The sequence below is a fragment of the Canis aureus genome, chromosome 38, assembly GCF_053574225.1.
Source record: "Canis aureus isolate CA01 chromosome 38, VMU_Caureus_v.1.0, whole genome shotgun sequence".
Classification (NCBI taxonomy): Eukaryota; Metazoa; Chordata; class Mammalia; order Carnivora; family Canidae; genus Canis; species Canis aureus.
Window position 1 is genome coordinate 8,645,017 of NC_135648.1, and position 21,738 is coordinate 8,666,754.

At 40.8% G+C, this 21,738-nt stretch overlaps 1 protein-coding gene across 5 annotated transcripts in view; it reads right to left on the reverse strand.

The window, feature by feature from the left end:
• MARK1 (microtubule affinity regulating kinase 1) overlaps positions 1-21,738 on the reverse strand; it is a 116,405-nt gene that overhangs the window by 3,492 nt on the left and 91,175 nt on the right. Inside the window, exons 10-17 of one of the 5 annotated variants that reach the window (XM_077886935.1) lie at positions 21,308-21,407; positions 20,161-20,273; positions 17,298-17,451; positions 16,802-16,995; positions 11,185-11,285; positions 9,765-9,929; positions 8,531-8,782; positions 2,284-2,328 (exon numbers count right to left, since the gene is read on the reverse strand). In XM_077886935.1, coding sequence (XP_077743061.1) covers positions 2,284-2,328; positions 8,531-8,782; positions 9,765-9,929; positions 11,185-11,285; positions 16,802-16,995; positions 17,298-17,451; positions 20,161-20,273; positions 21,308-21,407 — 1,124 coding nt within the window. Of the gene's footprint in view, positions 1-2,283; positions 2,329-2,492; positions 7,477-8,530; positions 8,783-9,764; positions 9,930-11,184; positions 11,286-16,801; positions 16,996-17,297; positions 17,452-20,160; positions 20,274-21,307; positions 21,408-21,738 lie in introns of those variants that run through there. The other 4 variants (XM_077886939.1, XM_077886940.1, XM_077886937.1 and 1 more) reach the window with 4 other exon arrangements.

Here is a 21,738-nt window from a genome sequence, read left to right on the forward strand (position 1 = left end):
GAAAAGAGTTTATAACCTACTACATAAACATTTTGTATTCATATATAATACTTTATATCAATATTATCTATAATACATATTCCTGCATATATTTGTATTTATGAATCTTTATGTATATATATATATATATATATATATATATATATATATATGTTTTCCTCTTCATTCTTAGGTACCTGAGCCCAAAGCTCTGCAAACTATGTAAGCTTGAGAAAATCAGTAAAGGAATAAGTAGAGAAACTAAATTTCTAAAGACTATTAGATGAATATGGACAGTGTTTATTTCACTGTCTTCTCTATCATTTTTCTTTTTGCTCACGGACTCTAAGCCACTGCATCACAGGCCTTGGGCATGCAGATCTCATGAGAGTCATTTATCAGAACCACATGTACAATTCCAGTTATGGAATCGGCACGCTAGGCCTGGACGGGACCCAAGAGAACATGTGATTGAATGCTCATTTTAAAACCAGAACTGATGGCTAGGAAACTTACATTACTTTTTCTAAGGTCATAGAGCTAATGAGCTGAAAAGCAAAGACCAGGAATCAGTTTTCCTTCCATTCCACCAAGGTCACCTGGCGACCTTGAGACAAGAGGCATATACAAGACGTTTTTCTACATGTATCTCAAAGACATCACCACTGGTGACATTAACCGTAGAAAGCTCCTGAAAATGTTAATACTAATTATAATAGCAAACATTTATTGGGCACTTACTGTTCCAAGTGCCTAACATGCATTATTTACTCATTTACTCTGACTCCAGAGTTAAGTCGCACAGCTAGGCAAGTGGTAGGACTCAGCTCAAACCCGTGGGGTCTGGCTCGAGAGCCCCTGCTTTTCACCATCACGCCAGGCTATGCCTCTGACATGACAGGACCTCCTGCTCTTTCCTGTTTCTTCTACTGTAGAATGGATACTTTTCACCTGGCTCTTGTGAGAATTGAATGACCAGCTAGTTATAGGTAGTAGGTATTCAATAAGTTTGCTAAAGAGCAAAAAGAAAAAAAAAAAAAAAAAAAGCAAACAAAACCCAACAACAACCGAACAGAAGGGACTCAGAATCCCATGAAAAGGATAGAGTGCCCACAGGTAAGCGGCAGTTATCAGTGGCCACCTGTGCCACTCACTATACTGTTAGGTGTCTCAGAGGGAAATTTAGCGGAAAGGCAGGATGAGACACACACAGGAAGAGGCTCTGAAGTGAGGGAGGGGCTAAAAACAAACGTCCTTCATGCTCATTTTGTAGGCAGAAGAAAAGAAAATATTTGTTCTGCCTCTCTCTGGCTGCCTATTCTGGTAACTCGAACACCTAACTCAATAAAGAAACATTTCAACTACTGGGACAAATATAGTTTGAAAAAAAAAAATATATATATAGGAATAGGAATGCCTAATGAAGGTTTTCCAAAGCTTGTTATGTTTTATATTTCAATTAATTTTAAGAGGTAGAAATTAAATTGGGGCTTGTGCTCAGCTGGTCAAAAATGATTCCTGAATGAAGCCAGGGCATCTGTGTCCTACTGAGGAGCTGCTTGTCAAGGTTCTGTGATTTATATGGGATCCTTCAATGCAGGTGTACATTCCAAATAATTTAATGCCTTCCTTTCTTCAACTTCCCGTTTGTCAATATGAACACACATACTAACAAGTCATTAATGTGGTCCCCTGACCAACAGCATCAGCACCTCATGCCGCCACCCCAACCCCAATCACAATCCCTGGAGGAGGGGCCCAGGCACCTGTTTTGTCAAGCCCCCCACCTGATTCTGATTGGGCTTGCCCTGGAGATTCACAACCACAACTGATTGTCAAAAACCAAGTATGTAAGGCAGGGCGAGAGTCTTAAAATGTGGTCTACCACTGAACACTCACCTAAAATACATTACAAATATCAAACCTTCCTATGTTATTTGGGTACCTCAGTGTTCTGTGTTACCTAATTTAATATCAGTTACACCACTTTAGCGAGAAAAGGATCATTATATTTTAATTCATTACTTCTGCTAGGACATATTTTATAGGACAGGAAGGCTAAAACTTCTCTACAAAGCACACACGTCAAAATAATGTTTAGGAAACACAAATTTCAAGTTAATTAACTTAAACTTCATTAAACACTAGGCAACATTAAGAAAACCCAACCCAATATAAAAATGTAAAATACACATACTATCTAGTTATTAGTTCTATTCAAGTTTATTGGGTCCTGTAAGTATTTCAAAAGCACGTTTCCATACACGGGGACCTAGCAGCGAAGGATTAATAGTGGCTCCTCACCTTGAGGTGTCTGTTCTGCCACTGGCTTCGCCTTCACTTGGATCCCTCAAAACAAAGTGAAGGATGAGATTTAATGATAAGAGTGAAAAATATATCAAGAAAACCTATATCTAAAATGATTTTAAAGTTAACGTGTTAAGCAAACTTCTAGCATGACACTTTCTGTTACTATTCAGTCTGACACTGCTTTGCACGTTTTCATTGTCACCAGCTTAACTGACATTTTATTGAGCGTCTACTGGGTATTGTCAGAGCAGAGATGCTAGGTTGATGGTTTTAGGATTTTTTTTTTTTTTTTTTTAAACAGGATCTTCCAATTCCCAGTCACAATTTTAAAGTCAGAATTTATCTTTTGGTTGAATGCAGTTCAAATCTATAGTTAAAACTATTTAATAATTTTCAGCAGCAAGGTCCAACTTCGTATTTGTTATTAATTGTAATTCTAGTAGTCGCTCAATTTAGAAAATATATAAATTAACCTTGTAGTTAGAAATAAAGTTCAACATATATAAGTGTGTCTAAAAAATAAGTACCAATTTTTAAATAAGCAATTAACTTCAGATGTTACACTAATGATTCATGCACATGGTAAAATGTTATAGCAAACCAACAGCCTATCCAAGCAGGTGAGTGTAAAAACATGAAATCAATCTTAAGCAGAAACATGGATCTTACCTGGATATCCACCTGTGAAATAAAACCAGGAAAACTCTACTAATTGTCCTTCTGTTGAATGTCATGAGTATTTTTTTAGTCTACCAAAATTTTAACTACTCTGTCATTTTCAAATGTAATTAAATACTGACACAGGAGTGCATCAAGCTATATACCAGTTTGAATGCATTAAGAGATGGCATGGGATAGCAAAATACTGTTAAATCGCTGGGAAAAAAATAATCCAACTTACACCCTCAAGTTACTGTTTTCTTAATATTTTAACCATTCCAGGAACATTTAATGTCATTTACATAAAGTGAATGCAATGGGAATAAATCAGTGCCACTTTCCTCATTCCCCAAATTAATGAAACACACCCATAGGCTACATTCTAAAACTTAAACTGGCGGTTAAAAACATGAATGCCTTCTGCATCGTAGAGTCCTTACCTACAGGCCTCCCTTGGCAAACATATTGTGTAAAAACCCTTTTCCTCTCTGAATCAGAAAGGACAGGTAAGATGTATTCTTACACCCAAGTGACGTTTCTTAATTTCGATCTGTACTAACTGGCATTCTCATCGGGAAGTGTAACGATTCAGTGTCTATCTTTATTAGAGCGCACAGACATAAATTAAACATTGAGATGAACCTTTTCAGCCACACGAAGCGGTGCTGACATACCGGAGGGCAGCCCCATCCCCTGGGGAAGGGCAGCGACCACTGCTTCAACGGAGAGGGGCGTGCATCTCATGGGTCTTGTCTGTCCTTTATATTCTGCTTTCTAAGCTGCTGTTAGCAGGCACCTACTCTGCAGCTGCTGAACTTTAAACATTAGGAATGAAACACTCCTTAGGGTCCACCTCTCCTATTGGCTATTGTTGAAATAGCCAGTGACTCATCACGTCGTTCCCACCCTGTTCCTGCCTTCCTGGATGCAGACAGAAACTCGGACTCAAGGAACATCTGCTACCTGGTAATGGATTCAAACAGTCCAGCGGCCACAGAGAGGGGCAGCCGGGGGGGGGGCAGCCAGCCAGCTGGCTGTAACAGTACATGCAGTGTAGCAGGGCTCTTCAACCCTGAACACTTCAAAACAAAACAAAACAAAACCAAAAAAACCTCGGCCAAATATACATAGCAATATATACTCAATTGAACTGATTTGGTTTTTCCCTAATAAGAGAGCTGTGGCTAAAAAAAATCATAAATTGTGATACCATCTCCAGTTTAGACAGTGGTTCTATGGACTATCCAAAGCAAATGGTTCTCAATGCTACTTGAAAGGCCTTTTTTTTTTTTTAAGGCTTTTCAAATAGTACATCTATATCCTCCCTTGATAGAGAACTCTAGTGTAAATCACTTTCCTAATTGGAAAGTTCTTTCCTAAGACCAGAAGACAACTCTCTCATGTGGTCATTTCGGCATACAGCCTTTTTACTGGCTCAGGAGAACTTATGAACTGGCTTCCTCTTTGTAATAATGGTTTTCGAGGACATGAATGATTAACTCTGAATTGTTCCTTATCCTTCCCTTCTTAAAGCTTAACAACCCAAATTCCTTTACTCTTCTCCCTATAAAATCCTATTTTTTTAAGCATTTAGTGGCACATCAACTTAGTTGGTTCTGGAGTTCATGAGGTGTGGCTCCTGCCCTGGAGCACTCCCAGTGGGGTGCTGGCCACTAGGACTGCCAGCATGTGGGTTCCATCTTTTCAGGCATTAGGCATGGGGAAGGGAGGGAGGCAAAGGAGAGAGGGAGAGGGATGGGGGGGGGGGGGAGAGAGAGAGAGAGAGAGACAGAGAGAGAAAGAAAGAGAGAGAGAGGCAGGGCTTGAACCCAGGGTGGCTTTAAGAAGAGCCAGGTGGGAAAGACTGACCGTCTGGGAACTCAGTTGAGAATAAGAAGGCTGGAATTGCTCCTGAACATCAAGAAATTCTCCCAGTTTGTCTCCAAGCCTCCAACCCTCCCAAAAGCTCAAGATGCTGAACATGCAGAAAGATCCATTGCACTTCCAGTCTGTCAACTGCTAAAGAACTCAGCAGGTTCATTCCTGGTATGGAAGCCAACGCTCTGCTTGTCTTCCTGCATGAAGTCGTTTGTGGGATACTCCACAGCCCCCTCTTAGGCTACAAAATGCTGCAGAAGGGAATACTGTGTGCACGGCGGTGAACACAAACATATTTATAGAGCCAAAGCTGTTCACATGGTGACAAGTGACCTCAGAGGAGAACTGAGAATGTCTTCTCTTCTCTAACCAAACCCAGAATTAATTAAAATATGTTAAAAATCAAAAGACACTGAAAAATCCACTGCTGACAAAGGATAGCAAAGAACCTCCTCCCTGGCCTCTTCTCTCCAGCTGCCCCCTCAAACCCTCTATTACAAGACATTGTTCAGAAGTTGATAAAACCATTGTAGAGCTTTAAAAATGTTCCTGTTGGCTTCCCTCAGAGGCCAAACTCAGAACACCCTTAACCCTGGCATAGTCACTGTTTCAGGCCCTGCTTCCTTTACAGCACGTACTAGGATTCATTATAACCTTATTTATTCGTTTACTTTTGAAATTTGTCTCCCACACTACTCAACCATTCATTCCACAAATGTTTACTGAATGTCATATTCTGTGTCACTGGAGGCACTCGATTTGCAGAAGACCTAGCAGGGGACAAGCAGATAAAGTGCGATTCCATCAGGCAGCGTCAGGTGCTCTGGAGAAAGACAAAGCAGGGAGAGGGTGTGCTGGAAGAGGCTCTGATTTTCAAGAGGGGGCCGAGGAAGGGACACTCCACTCCAAGGTGCAGAAGCGGCCAGCCGTGTGGGAGTGGGGGGAAGAGGCTTCCAGGCTGAAGGAATAGCAAATGTGAAACCCTGCAGGGGCGGGCCTGGTGTGCTCGAGGACCCTCAGGTGCCCCATGTGGCCGGCGTGCAGCCAGCAAGGGGAGGTGGGGAGAAGGTGAGGCCACACCATGTAGGGCCTCCGACCACCACGCGGGCTTCAAATTGTATTCTGAGGGGGATGAAAGCAAGCCGAGGGCTTTCACGTGCAGCCCGACGTCACGGAACGCAGGAGAGGACAGGGCCTAAGTGAGGAGCCCTGTTAGCAGGTGGAAGACGAGCAGCAGGTTCGGTGACAAGGCTGTGGTGGCAGTGACAGAAGCAGCTCCGTCCGGGAGATGCTGGGAAGGCAGAGCCACGTCACGGCCCAGCAGGTGTGTGGTCTGAGAAAGAACTCGAGGCTCTGAGAACCAGAAGGCAGGTGTCACCTTTACCTAATGTGCTGAAGCATGAGGGAGGATGGTCTGGGGAAGAGGGCGGGCTGTGTGGGAGCCTGTCACACATCTGCGTGGATAACTGGCCATGTGAGGCTACAGGGCAGAGGTGAGATCTGGGCCAACGACCTCCGTTCGGCAGTTGTTAACGTAAGATGGAATGTGAGGCCATCGGCCTGAATGAGGTCGCCCAGAGAGGAGAGAGAAGGCCAGAGCCGCAGCCCTGGGGCGGTCTGATACTGAGAGGCCAGGGGCCCGAACGCAAGGGAACCTGAAGAGAACCAGCAAAACGGCCTGAGAAGGAACAGCCAGTGGGAGGGGCAGGAGGAAAAGCAAAAGCCACAAGCGAGCAGAAGGTTTCAACGGTGTGCAGTGCGGCCCAGAACGTGCGCCCCGGAGGGGCCCCGTCACCGCGTCAGTCTCACTCCGGGCTGGATCAACCGTGCCAGCGGGGCGCCCTGCAAGCAGCAGGTCCTCACATATTTTTTTTAAAAAAGATTTTATTTATCCATGAGAGACACAGAAAGAGAGGCAGAGACACAGGCAGAAGGAGAAGCAGGCCCCATGCAGGGAGCCCGATGCGGGACTCGATCCTGGGACCCCGGGATCACGGCCTGGGCGGAAGGCAGGTGCTCAACCCCTGAGCCACCCACGTGCCCCTCCTCGGGCAACCCTCCCTCCCAGAATCCCAACAGACCGTCTCCACAGCACTTTCCTGCTCTGGCATTCTGTCCTGACCTCTCGTCCAGGGCTCTTCCCTATGTTCCCTCTAGAATCCACACTTCATTGCAAAGTAAACACAAATATGTTTGTTACATACTGCTTAATGTACAATTAGTAATCAGGCTTTTAAACTCAGAACTATGTTCCTTCACTTCAAAACTAACCCTGGCTTAACCAAGAGAAAGTACCAGCTTTTCAAAAGGGCTTTGAAAAGTTAGCTGAATTCCACCCAATTTTTAGCAGAAATCTAACCAGGACTCTGCGGATGGCCAGGCAGCACCAAGCGTCCTGCTGGTTCTGGGGTGAGCTTTTGGGGCTTTCTCTCTCAAGGTGTCATGCTGCATGGTCGCTGCCCAGACGGTACAACATCACTGCTGACAAGGTTAGAAACTGATGGTGCATTTGACTATTTAAAGTTTTGAATTCAGCCGTGTGATCCTGGGCAAGCTGGTCCATGAATAGCTCCAAGAAAAGGCAAGAGACTAAAGCTGCTTCTTCTCTTTTCTGCATCCATTTTTTGAAATCCTAGGAACATTAATAACCTGGACAATTAAGTATTTAATTAATATTTCTTCAGAGCATGTATAATAAAGCCCACCCCGTAATTTCTTACCTGCTCAAACAACTCTATGGTATGGAGCTTTAGCTTTCCCCCCAATACAGACAGCCGTGCCTTCCTCTGGCCTCCCCCGACATGCTGTCTGAGCTGCCTCTGCAGCACGCATTCTGCTTTCTATCACAGCTGGCTGCTTACAGTCTGCCCCTTTCGGGACTGCATGAGTCTGGAGCACACAGATGCTGTCTTATTCATCTCTGTATCCTGCTGGGCACCTAGCACAGGGCTTTGTACATATAGGATTTTTGCAGGCTTTTAGGAGGACTTGATAATAGATCAAATGGACATCCACCTGAACTGTGTTCAGCAGTTCCTATAATCAATGTGTGCTGTGTGCTTAAGCTCACTTTGGAGAAAAGAGCACAATTCTGCTCTTTGATTAGAAGTTTACTAGCTCGTATTCATTTTGTGTTTGCTGTGTTTTGATGTTAAGCTTTTATGATGTTAAATTATATGTGTAATCTATGTGACTCCAGTACAAAGGCTTTTCACAAGGAAGAAAAAAAGGGTAAACTATATACTACTAGAGAGCGATTTAAAAGTATTCCTTTTTTTTTTTAAAGTATTCCTAAAAAAATAAAAATAAAAATAAAAGTATTCCTTAAAAGGAAGGAAGGATAAATGGTCCTTATTCTGAAGGACAAATGGAAACCCATTATTTCCTTTTTTGAAAATCAAGGCTTTTGAGAAGGGGATAATCTGTTTATTAAAAACACACTTTTTTTTTATGTCAAGTTTTACTCTTTCTCTATTCTACAGAACTAAAAAAATTCTTATCTTGCTCTTTTTTTTTTTTTTTTTTCCTGAGGGAAGAATACTTTATGTCCTCGATTTTCTTCTTCAAATTTCTGTAAAAGAGGAGCTCTAGTGAAATGCCATGAAACCATTTTGGAAAATTATCACAAAGGTGAAAGAAAAAACACGAAGTCTCCTTTGTAATTCCTAGAGGAAACAAAACACCACAGTACATTGGTACTGACCTGCGAACGAATTTGGATGTTATTTTGCTTATTATACCAGTTGACGTGCCCCTCCTGGCATGTGCAAACGTGCCCGTTTCGTGGGAAGGCGACGCGGGTGGCCCGTTGTAAGCAGCGCTGCGACGCTCCCGGAGCTGCTCACCATGAAAAGTGCTTCGGCTTGAGCTCCCCCGGGGGAAGCGGGTTCGGTCTGGAGTGGTGGCACTGATACTGTGAGCAGATGGGGAAGCAGCAGGCACTCTCTGGGTTGCACTGTTGGGACGAATTAAGAGATCTTAGAAGAACGACAGAGAAAACTTGCACTCATTCTAAAAACTACCACAACAAAAACAAAACAAAAATAAATTAAAAAAGTAAATAAAAACTATCAAAAACTTGCCAGAGCTACCTTTCCGAGGTTCTATTTCACCTGTTCCCATTAGAGAGGCACGGGGGGTAACTGTATTTAGGGTATCGCTGTATGGAGGGGGATAACATTTCAGTTTGAAACTAAATGCCTTTTTATAAAAATACAGTTATTAAGACGAAGAAGTTATTGACACCTGGATACAAACACTCTTCAGTATCAGGAATGCCAAACCGGGGATGCTGCAAAAACTAAACCATTCAGCACTGTGTAACATGAATGTTGTCACTCCTCAAAAAGCATCTGAATGAACCATTTCGTATTTACACGCAGGCCTCATGGATGGCACAATGCTACGTGCGACACTACGGACGTCAGTAACAAACCTAACTAAAGGTGGTCCTGAATTTGAGGAATCCTAACGCAGACCAATCCTGGAAAAACAGGCGTATAATTTCATATACCTAAAAGGGTTCTTTGAGATCTTCTCTTTCCCTGATAAACAAAAAGGCTGATTAAAAAAAAAAAAAAAGAAAAAAAAGTAACTGGCAGTAGCTAGGATTACCCAGAGGTCTCCATTCCCAGTCTCCTATATATATATATTTTTTAACCATAAACAAATTCAATTTACCTGAATGACAAATTGGGCAGCAATACTTTATGGATGGATTTAAAACAAAATCCTTAAAGAAAATTCCTCTAGAAAATTATTTAAATCATATACAACATTTTTGAAAACAGGTCGAGTGTGGTGTGTTCAGGTTACAATTCCACCTTTCCCTCTGCTACAAACACCGAATCTTCTCAGAAAGCTCTCGATGTGATGGTGCCTAGCATGTGTTTTTACACGGTGCTATGTTTTTAAACGAAATGCACCCAGCACGTTACCCGGGCCGGTAAGCTTCAGAGCCGTCTTTAATGGTTGGCAGTGTAACTTTAATAGGATGGCCAGAAGTGGACATGGACTTCTGGTGGCGGGGTCGTGCTGAGGGGACAGCAGAAGCCACAGCAGAGCCTGCAGAAGATATGCTACTTGCGGACATCTCCGTAAGGCTTTCGACAGAAAACAGTTGAGAAGACCATAGAAATGTAAAAGAGAAGAGAAATCACAGTTTACTAACATTTAAGAAATAGATTTTTAAAAAACTAAATTGACTACACCTTTCATGATTGAGACACTTAAAAAGAAATGAACACTAGTGGCATTCTTAGTGACTAACAAACCAATATTCTTGCCAAAAAATGTACAGAGTGAATTCATCACCACCTTCCATGGAAAAGATCGCATACGCCCTTGCTCTATAAATGTGAATCTGAGAAGCTATGAAATTAATGATCGGAGGAGACCTTTTCCACTTTCCAAAAGTCGCAGTTTGGTGTAATGTGTTGCTGTGGTTTACTTTCCCTTATATAATAAATAATTCATAATTATAGCAAAAATACTGTCTCTGGGAACATCATCAAGACACTTTCAGCTCGTATTATTAATCAATAGGTTAAATGTCATAGATTAGGACTTGGTATAGGAAAAGTAATAAAGTCAGAAATCAATCTTCAGCTCCTTTTCTAGCCTCAAGGATCTTATGTCTGAGGAAGATATACGTTTACCTTCATGTGCCTTATAGTAACACTTACTTCATGTGTCTATTAATTGGAAGGAAACAAATGTTAAGCATGGTCTGCCCAGTCCACTGAGATGACAAGGGACGGAGCTAAGAAGAGAATTTTATGAGAACAGGCTCCCGGCTGTTTTGTACTATATCGATGAAGAGCCCTTTACAACTCAAAATGAAAAGAAGCTACATTTTTAAAATAGAATATGATTTGTTGTAATTTAAAACATGTTGGGAATTCCATGGTTCCCAATGATCAGCCAAGACAGCTGCCTTTCTTTAGAGGAAGGAAAACAGAACCTTCATGGTTTCGATACAATAATGACTTGATGGGAAGGGGAAGGATACCAAGAAGTGAAGGCTGAAAAAAGAGGATACAAAGGAAGCAGTAGGTATATAATAAGACTCAAATTAAGAAGATCAGATGTGGAAGGTATGATCTGCTTTGTTACAGGGAAACATTTACTATCAGATTTTATTCAGCAATTCTTGGGTTAAGAGATCCTGTTTTCCCAAATATGTTCCCACTCTTCTGTGCTGGTATAGAAGGGAGATGCCCTAGTAAGAATGGTCAGTTGCCACTGTACTCTCGAGTTCCCTTTCCTCTTGACCCATTCAGCTGTTTACAGGTGTTTTAGCACAAGCAGTAATGCACGATGACAACCAAGTTGGTACCACATGGCACTGACATTTACCTGCTGTCTTTTCCATTCTGCAACGCCGCATATCGATCTGTGGTCCTTTCACAGACATATGTGTTCCTTCTTGCCATGCTACCTCCAGGATATACATTGCTCTTTAAAAAGAAAAAAAAATCCATCTTAAAATTCTAACTGTAGTTGTGGAAGGTCAAATAAATGAATTTAAGTTGCAAAGGACTTTGAAAAAAAAAATCCATGATAGAGTTTTCATTTATCAGAACCTTATGTTAACAAGCTCAATCTCACACGTCCCTCCCTCCCTCTCTCTGTTAGATGGCAGAAGTGACTGGCAAAGCATGACAAGCTCATTAAGGTTTTAGCTTGTTGTCCTGCAGGTGCAGTGAGCAGTTGTTTGGAAGCAGCAAGAAAGCTGGGCTTTTATTCTCTCCCCTATGAGCTGGTGGCAGGGAGAAGGGCAGGGGAGTGGTACAGGCAGCTCTATGGGACCAGGAACAAGAGACAACTCCCCAAGAAATATTATCACACACTGGAAACCTGTGGTAGTGACAGTGGTGGCTCCTGGAAGCCTGCAGGCTGCCATTCACCCGCTCAGGGAATCCCCCAGTCAATGGTAACGTTAAGGAGGCTAAGTTCCCGGGGTCAGAGGCATGCCCTGCTGCGGCCACCGACAGGGGTGTGTGGTGCCTCAGGATATTCTCTCGTTGCAGGTCTTAGAGCCAGAGGGCAAGCCAAGTCTGAGAAGCAAGCTCTGGAGTAAGAGAATAAGCAAAAGGGACAGGATCTCCTTATCATGCACACAACAGTGATCTGTATCCCTTGTTGCTGTGCCTGCTGAAATCTGGACTAGTTACTAGTACTAAACTATATAGGAATGATTTTTCTTTTTTTTTTTTTAAAGATTTTATTTATTTATTCATGACAGACACACACACACACACACAGAGGCAGAGACACAGGCAGAGGGAGAAGCAGGCTCCATGCAGGGAGCCCGACGTGGGACTCGATCCCGGGTCTCCAGGATCATACCTCAGGCCGAAGGTGGCACCAAACCGCTGCCATTGGGGCTGCCCTAGGAATGAGTTTTAAAAGGGACACATCCTCCTCTGTTTAATCCTCACTCCAAGAGAAAAACAATTCCTTATTTCTGGCTAATCTAGCTTTCACTGTTCTCTGGAATACATAACTAACTTAAAATTTGCTTACTCAAATTTAAGTTCGAGGATTAGTAGATATATGCCTCGACTAAATTTGGAGGAACAAAAAAAAAAAGCCTTATTTAAAAGCCTTAATTAAACAAAACTGTTTAAGTGAAGATTCAAACTTTTCAACAGTGCAGTTTCCTGGGTGGAAGGAATTTTGTCACCATCTACATAAAAAAACACAAAAACTGTAAAAGTATAGCCAAACAGAGGAATATTATTAAGGATATTTTTTAGGTAAGACACTGTCCATGTTAAGTGAAGGCAAAGAAGCAGGTTTCGTGATGGAGAGATCCATTATGAAACTAGCTTGTGTAACAGTTCTTAAAGAACCTTTACTTTCAATAATTTCATCATTTTGGCTAAATTGTCAAATAAGTAACTTAAATGTGAACAGATTCCTGGTTGATTGTTTCTGGCCATTTTCAGTAGCACTACTTTGCTTCTCAGAGTGACAGGTGACCGGTTTGTCCTGCAAGACTGTGTCTTCTGGGCTCACCACCCTCATGCACCACCTCCCTATCCTTGCCCCTCAGATGCCAGTGATACCAGGTGCAGTAGCCCCCCGGGCACACTTAGGATGTGATCATGCAACAGTTACAGAAACACAGGCTCACTGATCCCATGTGACAGAGGGTCAGCTACAAAACTAACCTTTAGAATTGATCTTCAGTAAGGTTCTGTCTGTTTAGGATTTGGGGACTAGATATAAAACTACCCTTGCAGACCTCTGAATTTTCAGTTTGGCAACTTCCCTAAAGTGGATATACACATTTTCCTGCATTTCCCAAGAAACCAGCCCTGTGTAGGCAATTTCTCTGGGCTAATTTTATACTAAACTGATTGCATTTTATATAATTATACTATAATTTTTATATAAAATGTTTTATACTATAATCATTATAGCATTTTCAGCCTTTCTGAGTTTCCCTGAAAGTAGCAGCAGCTCTTTCCTCGTTTTTTGTTTTTTTTTAAAGATGATCTTTTTTTAAAAAAGGTGATTGATAGTATTTTTTACAGGATACAAAATTTTATATTTTGTATTATTTACATACAATAGATAATATTGAAAATCACATTTACAAGTTTTATTGTCTTTCTGATGAAATAATAGTGTAATATATTTGCATCTTCCAAACTCAACATTTGGCTTCCAAGTTTCTAGGCTAGCCAAGAGCTTATTACCATCAATTCCTACATGCAAAATTTTTGGATGGGAATTTCTTTTTTTTTTTAAAGATTTAATTTATTTATTCATGAAAGACACACAGAAAGAGTCAGAGACACAGGCAGAGGGAGAAGCAGGCTCCTTGCAGGGGAGCCCGATGCGGGACTCAATCCCAGGACTCTGGGACCACGCCAGACCATGCCCTGAGCTGAAGGCAGATGCTTAACCACTGGAGCCACTCAGGCATCCCTGGATGGGAATTTCTTGAAGGGAAAAATATTAAGTTTGTTCTTCCTGCGTATTACTGCAGAAAGAGTCCTAAGATCTCTCACAAATACAAACACTCCCATCATTTAGACTCTCTAATATGGGTGATGAACAATAAAAGAGGTGATTTCGATCACCAACAAATTTCACCAACCATTACATCTATTTAACGACTTATCTCAGAACTCATTCCACTGCCAATATCACCCTTAAGTCATGCGGTAGACTAATGTTAGGTAATACTGTCAATAAATCAAGCTTACAAATAAGAGCTTTTACTGTTGGTTTAAAAAGCCTCCTGGTTTTATACACATTAAAAATACTGTTAAACTATATCACCTACTAAATTATCTATGCATCTTAAGGGTATTATTTATTTTTCCATCAGAAAGTAAAAAGCCATCAGAGGAGAGAGGTGGGTGGGGGATGGGTGAAACAGGTGAGGAGGATGAGGGAGGGCACTTTTGACGAGCACCAGGTGTTGTGGGAAGTGCTGAATCACCCTATGGTACACCTGAAACTAATACTACACTGTATGTTAGCTAACTGGGATTTAAATAAAAACTTGAAATGTGAAAAGCCATGCCACGCTATTCAAGTAAATCTATTAGATCTCATTTATAGACAAGTAATACTCACTGGTAAAAATGTTAATTTTTTCAATCAATATTTTATAACATGACAGAGCCTAGATTATAAATGCTCAAGGTCCTTCCTCCTGGACATCGCCTCAAAGAAAAAGGATTAAAGCTACGTATTTGGCTTTTGCACTTTGGGGTCAGCAAACTTTCTGTGAGGAATCAATGACAAACATTTTACGCTCTGTGGGCCACGCCATCAATGTCACCCACAGTCTGGGAAATGCAAATTAAAAACAAAAAGGATATTTTTTTTTTTGTTTTTTTGCCCCTCAGGCAAAGATTTTAAAGATCGATAATATCCAGTTGTTGATGAGCTTGTGGAGATATAATTACTCTCTAATTATTCCAGCCATTAAAATCACCCTGGCAGTATTTATTAAAAATTTAAATGTGCATATTCCAAGGATACACACTTAGCCAGGAGCATACATTTGCACACATTAGCACCCGGGCTCTGGATTGGGGGGGAAGGGAGTAAGGATGGAGGCTGCACACTCAAGGGGACCATGTGCCACACAAACTGAGGAGTCGGATGAGCCACCTGAGGTGAAACATGTCACCCAGAAACCAAGCTTCTGAGCATGTATTTAACAGAAATACAATAATAGCCTAAGTGTACAAGAATGAATACTCTGAAAAACAAAATTCTGAACACTCCACAAATAATTGAAGAAATTATGATACACAGGTTTATTATTAATATAGATGAAATAATGTGCAAGTTTTAAGACTGTAGGAGACCTAGGCGTTCTGCTGTAAAAGGACTCGATAACATTTTAAGTAAGAAAAATTAAAATGTCATAGATATAGTATGATCTCATTTTTATAAAAAATAAATCTTGTATGATGTATATATTCATTTTTGTTTTCCTTAAAAAGCAAAATCTATAAAGGAATTCATCCCAAATGATAACACTAGTTATACTGGAAGCTGAATATAGAAGGTAAGAGATTAGAAAAGGTAAACTATTAATTTTACTTGAGATACTTCTGAACTGTTAAAATTAAACAAGCTATATTATTTTGGCTTCTCATACTGCCAAAATTAATACAGTAAATTAAGATAAATTTAGTACTAAGTGGCTCAGAACAAAATTTTTCTACCAGAATCTTTTGGTATGCATGCATGCATTCATTTGAGAGAGCAAGCAAGCTAGTGAACAGGATGGGTGGGGGCAGAGGGAGAGAAAGAGAGAATCTCAAGCAGATGCCCTGCTGAGTGCAGAGTCTGAGGCAGGGCTTGATCTCAGGACCCTGAGATCATGACTGACTCTGAGACCATGACCGGAGCTGAAATCAAGAGTCGGATGCTTAACCAACTGAGCCATCCAGGGGGCCCCTCTACCTCATTTATTCATTCATTCACTCATTCATTCATTCAAAGACTTTATGTATTTATCTGAGGAAGAAAGTAAGCGACAGAGCATGAGCAGGGGACGGGCAAAGGGAAGAAGCAGATTCCCCACTGAGCAGGGAGCCTGACTCGGGGCTTGATCCCAAGACCCCAGGATTGTGATCTGAGCTCAAGACAGACGCTTAACCAAGTGAGCCACCCAGGTGCCCCTGAATCTTTTTAATATGAAGTTTTTTCATCTTTCTTTGTTATTATTTCTTCAAATATTTCTACCTCTTCATTGTGTGCCCTGTCCTTTCTAAATCTGTATCATCTAGATGTTTCCAATTCTACTTCCATCCTTCATATATCTTTTTTTATATTTTCTCTTTATTCCTATAAAGAATAGTCTTACAAGAGAAGGCCTCAATCTATCTTCTAGCTCCCATTAAAATTTCTAAAATTTGCTGAGGTTTTTTTTTTGTTGTTGTTGTTTTAAGATTATTTGAGAGAGAGAGAGAATCCTCAAGCAGACTCCACACTGTGTGGGAGCCCGATCATTAGATCATGACCTGAGGCAAAATCAAGACTCAACCAATTGAACCACCCAGGTGGCCCCTACAAATTTGCTATTTTAATTGGATAATGTGAGCTAACTTTATAAATGAAGTCTTCCTTCATTGAACCACTCACTTGAAATATAAAATTAAGTGTACCAATACAGTTTTTAGTAATTATTACAAACAGGAAAAATGAGGCAGGAAAGTTTAATGTACCATTTTATGGTGAGGTTTCTAAGTCTTATTTTGAGGTAAGTGTTATTTTAAGAATTCATGGGGGTTTTTTTGATTTTTTTTTTTTGTTGTTGTTCTTAAAATGCAATCATGAGAAGCTTGGCCTCCTTTGCGTGTTATTTAAATGTATGACTCACTTTAAAATTTTGAAACGTGTTTTTAGAAAAGGATAAAGTTTTTCAAAGATTGTACCAAAAATATCTGACAACAACCACAACAAATTGCAATATTCTGGAGTATTTACTCACACTTGGAATAGTTGAAGATTTCTTCCTCTCTGGCCCCACAAGAGGGCTTGCAGTCATCTCGCTTTTTGAACCAACTGTTGTGCTGCCAAGCTTACGAGCTAGGTCTTTGTCCCACTCCTCTTTCTGTTCACTTTCCACGCTATTAGCCTGAGGCCTTTTGGTATATGATACAGCAGGGGGAATGGATGGACCAGCTATAACAAAATTAAAGAGTATAATGAGCTGAAAATCAACTGACACAGTTTTGCCTCACGAACAAAAACTCTAAATTAAAAATATCTTTATTTGCATATTTTATACCCAGAACTCACATTAAACTGTTTGATTACAAAAATTAGGTCAGTCCCTAAAAAGGGGGTTACATTAATCATGCACTAATATAAATCTGTGACAACGGATGACACAAGCACATAAAGACGTGAGTGTACAATGCTCAGTGAATACAAGTTTGGGTAGTATTGATCTGTCTTTTCACTTATTTGACTTTTCCCCCCACCATGATCACTGAAACGCCGCTGCTTCTGGTTTGCGGAGATGCTCCGCTGGACCTTCAGGTGAGCAGGGGACTGGAGGCTGCTGTTGTTCAGGTCACTGCTGGGCCGTGACCTCTGACACAAGCTTCCGCTGGACAACGATTCACCGCCTTCAAACTATAAGAAAAAAGAGCACAAAGATGTTAAAGTGTTTATGCAAACAATATATACTCTTGATTGATGTTCTAATCTATTCCAAGCCATACAAAGAGAAATCAGCATTGAAAAGAAAAAAAGTTTTGATAGAGAACTGCAAGCTGGCAACCAGGAAGGCAGGGAACTGGCCAGCATGTGCTCCCATGGGTACACGTGCTCTTCTGTGATTTTGTACAAATGGCTTTGGATCTTTAGTTTAGTCAAAACACAGAACATAGCTACCAATTATTGAGTGGTAATTATATGGTAGGCTAAGGTAGCTACGGTAGCTTTCCATATGTTGCTTTGTTTAGTCATTACAACAATGCAATTGTTTATTAACCTCAACTTTATAGATGGAAAGCCTGTGGTGAAGAGAATCAAGGGACATCTTTGGGATTCAAACTTAGGATACAGTCTAAAATTTTAACTTCACATGCATTTTTTTCCTACATTTATGGAGCAAAATTGGATTTATTGGCTCTGATTAAGAAGTGTATCTATTTAGATAAGCATGGTAAATCAGAGATTGATACACTATCCCTCTCTATGTAACACAAAAGATGTTTTGTTGCTGGCAAACTTCTCACTGAATCACTGGCATCCCAATGGAAAATCTAAATTCATATGTAAAGATACTAATGGCAAATAGCAAAGTAATATTGATGAAATTGGTAACAGACAACACAGCACACTGTAATGTGCCAGGAACTGTTCTAAGAACTGTGGAAGTATAAATTCATTTAACCCTCTCGATGACCCACAGAGGTAAGTACTATTATTTTCATTTCATGGACTGGGGATCTGAAGCACAGAGAAATTAAGGACAGCATCCAAGCTGCACAGTCAGTGTCTGTGCTGGGATGGGGGAGGGGTGGGGATTCAAACCCAGTGAACTGGCTCCAAAGTTCAGGCTCTTACTACTTCTAGTAGCCTCATTAGTTTATACTCAATACAATTCAAACTTCATTTTAATTCACGCATGGGCTGGGTTGTATACTTGTAATGCTAGTGCTTCATTTATATTTCAATTAATAGGAAAATTAAAGCTACCAGGAGTACAATCTAAAACCTAAGTAGAAAATCAAAGACTTTAGACATAACCAATTATACTATTTCCAACTTTTTTAAAGATTTTATTTATTTGACACAGAGAGGGTATAAGCAGGGAGAGCGGGAGAGGGAGAAGGAGGCTCCCCAGAGCAGGGAGTCCAATGCAGGACTCTATCCCAAGACCCTGAGATCATGACCTGAGCTGAAGGCAGTTGCTTAACTGACTGGGCCACCCAGGCGCCCCTATTTCCCACTTCTTAAAATTCTCTTGATTTGGTTTCCTTGGTACCACTTCTCCAACTATTAGTGCCTCCATTGAGACTTCTCTCCTCCATTGGAGTAACAGTACACACTTGGTAGAGCCAGAGAGGATGAGATGAATTAATAGGAGTGAATAAAGTCCTTAGAACAGCTGTTGGCATGTTAATGGGTGTGCTCCTCTGACGACAGCTCCCAAATCTATTAATGCTGCTGGAGTCATTCCCTCCAAGCCAGACCTTTAGAAGCCAAATGTCTCCTGAACAGCCCTGCCCAACAGGAATCTCAAGTTCAACCATCCCAAATAGAATGAACTTCCCATTTTCCCCTTGAAATCCACTCTTTTCATATTCTGGGAAATATATCGTATAAAACCAGTCACCTATGCTAGAAACCTGAGGGTCTCTCATATCCTCAGGTTACCACACCCTGTTAATTCTACTGTGGGTGCCTGTCCTTCTCTATGTCCCAGAGGACCCATGCCTGCCCCTGATCAGAGCAGCAGCACACTAAATCACCCTGCTGACTGCACATCTCCCCTCCAGATCAAGGGCTCCTTGAGAGCACAGACTTTCTCATCTTCCTGGTTGCAGTACGCAGCATAGTTTCCAGGACAGAACAGATTCAATAAATGTCAGCTGAATGTACTGCTTTCACTAACAGTTACTATCTAATTAAAAATAATTTCAGTCTATTCTATAAAATGCCTCCCACAGATGTCTAATTGTTAACAAACTGTCCATGCCCTCGGCTCTGTTCTTGACTCTCAATTTATACCTTTGTATTTGTTGTCCTAAAGGATCATTTGCTTTTATGTTTCAACCACCATCTGTACAGTTATTTCCTGAATCTATCTCCTTACTATAGATCTCTCCTGGCCTTGCGAATTCCCAACTGCAAGTATCAAAGCCACCTGATGCTCCCTCTACAAGGTTAAGTGTCACCAAACAACCTTTTCCTATTCCCATTCTTTCAAATCATTTCAAATATATGTTTCGTTTTAAATGCTGTCCCTTCCTCGGTTTCTCTTCCTATATTTCCTGCATACCCAGAGTGACCATGTTACCTTTGGCAGGCCCGTTGCTTTCGGACACACAACTCTGGGGGATTTCATGCTCCAAGACTAGACTGTGTGTGCCTCTCAGAGCTAAGCAAGGCACCTGGTTTGCTCTTTCAGAGCAAAGTCTCCCCTGGCACTTGAAAATGAAATCAGTTCCTAACTTAGCATCTTGAGTTTGAATCCTAAAAGGAAAATGTTAGGGTCTTTATATTATTTTTGATACCACACAGAATAAAGGTGCTAACATTAATTATATCTTAGCTGTCATTTGTCTCCAGAAATAATTAGCATTAACCTTTTTAAAAAGGTAAAGAACTTACTTCAGGTGGTTTTCTACCTAGAAGAATATAAGTAGCCATAACTTCATCATATTTCTGATTTATTAAGGCGTCATTTATCTCATCTCGTGCAAAACCCATGGTGACCATGATGTCTAGAAATAAAAAGAAATTTTCTGAAAATGGGTTTATTTTCATAAACAAACCAAAAAATATAAGGAAGCTTGCCAACATAAAGTCTGAAAACTAAGTTCTGAAATTTTAAAGTGTAATGTTAACTATAAAAAGTTCTGGATTAATATACAGATACTGCATACTTAGATCCTATACATTCAAAGTTTTTCATGCAGAAACCATCTGTATCATGGGACCCATACTCATGCGCCTAGCGTACTTCTCACCACCTAACATGTTCCTGAGTTGAGTGCCTCTGTCCAGCCAGACACACTATCTGTGACACTCCCAAAATCCCTTCTTCTCTCTTTTTGTCAATCTCGTAACACACCCTCAGCCACACATGGAATCATTTCTCCCATCTTTTAACATTTCTGCTTTCTGATCTGAAGGCAGGTTGATTCTTCTTTGAAAGGTTGGATTCCACAGTTGTTGTTCTGCTCGGATTCCTAACCCCCTCGAATACCCTTCCTTGCTCCTCTGCTCTCGAGTCAGGAGCACAGTCAAGATGACTCAGCTGTGAGTTTCTGAGACTTTGGTAGTGAAGAGAACAGGTTGGAAGCAGAGCGCTGGATGGGTGTGGGAGGAAGCACCCTGCCAAGACACTGGGAAATAGGAAGGGGAGCAAAAGTGTTCATCCCCTTGGCTCAAGTGCCTCCACATTTTTGGTTAAAATACACACTATGTTTTACTGATACTTATTAATCTGATCACTGCTGACACTTAAACCAGTCATTCCTCCTGTTGGGGATTGCTGAAAGAAAAGAACAAGGTTCATCTACATTATTTTAATTTTTATATTACTGTTGTCAACAACTGAATTAGATTATAATGTACATGTGGACAAACTTGAAATTTGTAATGTTTGGTGCATATTTATGGAAAGAAAAGATGACAATGCAACTATTTTTCAAATAAGAATTGTTTCCTATTTATATTTCTAAACACTATTTTAGTAGACTACAGGTCTCTTATAGCATAGAGACCGCACATCTCACAGTATTTAAATACTTACCTATTCTCTTCGTGTCATTGAAGTCCGGTTCAGGCTCAGCATATGGCTTTAGTTCTTCCTCTTCATGACCAACATTCATCCACCGATCTTTCATTATTTGCTAGGAAATAAACTTTACATTATGTTTGGCCAATCAGAATATTCCACTACTTATTTTAGGAAATGTGAAATTTTGGTTCACTCAACAAGAATAAGGTTTTCAATCTAAAGTTAGTTTCCAGTTTGATGGGGTACCTGGGAGGCTCAGTGGTTGAGCATCTGCCTTTGGTTCAGGGCAGGATCCAAGGTCCTGGGATAAGGTACCACACTGGGCTCCCCCAGGGAGCCTCCTTCTCCCTCTGCCTATGTCTCTGTCTCTCTGTCACTCATGAATAAATAAATAATATCTTAAAAAAAAGAAAGCAGAGATCATGGGGAGTAGAAGTCAGGGT